At 61.8% G+C, this 1483-nt stretch overlaps 1 protein-coding gene across 1 annotated transcript in view; it reads right to left on the bottom strand.

Annotated features, from left to right (window-relative positions):
- Positions 1-58: 58 nt before the first annotated feature.
- The window catches only part of PA2G4 (proliferation-associated 2G4, 38kDa), a gene marked incomplete at both ends in the record, with an annotated part of 5048 nt that continues 3623 nt past the window's right edge, over positions 59-1483 (bottom strand). The window contains 5 exon segments of the mRNA XM_010185187.1: positions 59-104; positions 107-234; positions 503-597; positions 1026-1159; positions 1385-1463. Coding sequence (XP_010183489.1) covers positions 59-104; positions 107-234; positions 503-597; positions 1026-1159; positions 1385-1463 — 482 coding nt within the window.

The following is a 1483-nucleotide window of genomic DNA, read 5'->3' as shown; positions in this document are numbered from 1 at the left end:
GCAGGGCCGGGTGTCCCTGTCCCCAGCCCTGAGCTCAGGCTCCGTTTCCTTCGCAAGCCGCAGCCCCTCCCCTGTTTTTGGGATTTTTGGGCTTTTACAAACCCACCTTCAGCTCGCCGTCCTGCACCTCGAACTCCGACTTGTAGAGCTCGGGTTCGAAGGGGCCGCTGGTTATCCTCATCGGGCCGTTGGGCATTAAGAGCACCGTGAACTTGAACTGCGCAACGAACTCCCCTGCGGGACCGAGAGGGGTTTGGGTCAGGGTCAGGTTTGGGTTTGTTCCCCCCCCATCCAGCATAAACCAACCCCCACACCCAGAGCAGAGCCCCAGATTCACCCCTCGGCCTCTCCTGCCCAGGAAACGACCGCACACAGACTTAATCTCATCCTGGAGCGACTCCAGACTGACTCCGGATTGACTCCAGAAGCCAGGAGCACCCCATTTTTCCTGCAGGACCCCTGGAGAGCAGCTCTGGTGCGTGCAGGGTGCCCCCAGCCTCACCTTCCTTCTCGTAGAGGACGTTGAAGGGCTGGAGCAGCTCGTGCTTGGCGCACTCCACCACCCCCATCCTGGCCTTCTTCTCATCCTCGAACGCCCTGCGGAGACAACGCGGCCGCCCTGAGCTCGGCCCTTCCCGCACCCAAACCCCCCCATGAGTCTCGGGGACCACCCCGGGTTGATTCCCTGGCCCTGTGGTGCCGTGGGGCAGCCACAGAGCAGGGAGGACGAGCGGATTTAGGGACAAAAAGCGGCTGCTGGGGCCACGTCGCTTCCTTGGTTTGGAGCAAATCACTGAAAAATGCGGCTGGGGCTGCCCCTGCCCCCTCTGGTTTAGTCCAGACCCAAGCCCTGGCTCCCCACAGGTCTCAAACCCCCAGCTTATGAGGCACAGGAGGTCTCACACCCCAGGGATTCCTGCCCGAGCCCCCAACGTCCTCCCTACCCCCACGGCACCGGGGTGCAAACCCCGAACGGCAGCGACGGGATGGGCACAGCCTGGGGACGCCGCGAACAACGGCAGTACCTGAGAGTGAACGGCATCGTGTCGAAGCGCCGCTCCACCTCGCTGAAAAAGGCACGGGAGGTTTTCATCTTCAGGCCGTACTGCTTGGACGGGTCCCTTTTGTAGATCGTGGTTCTCTGGCCCGCATCCTTGGCCTGCGAATGCAGACAGAGCTGAGCACGGGGCAGCGCCTGCGCCAAAACCTCCATCCCGTACCTCAGAACCTCCATCCCGTACCCCAAAACCTCCATCCTGTACCCCAAAACCTCCACCCCGTACCCCAAAACCTCCACCCCGTACCCTGACGGCAAACGTTCTCCGCAGGAACCCGCACCCCAAGGCCTTCAGCGCTTGGTTGTCCTGCAGGAGGACACACTCACCTTTCCCTCTCCGCTGCTGACGAGAACATCAACGGCGTAAACTTCGTGGACCTCAAACTCGGCTTTTTCGTGGTCCTTCCTGGATGGAAACGTCCGGTG

This window comes from Mesitornis unicolor, unplaced genomic scaffold, assembly GCF_000695765.1.
Source record: "Mesitornis unicolor isolate BGI_N332 unplaced genomic scaffold, ASM69576v1 scaffold24935, whole genome shotgun sequence".
Lineage (NCBI taxonomy): Eukaryota > Metazoa > Chordata > Aves > Mesitornithiformes > Mesitornithidae > Mesitornis > Mesitornis unicolor.
Note: the sequence above shows the minus strand (reverse complement) of the source record. Positions and strands in the feature narration are given on the sequence as shown.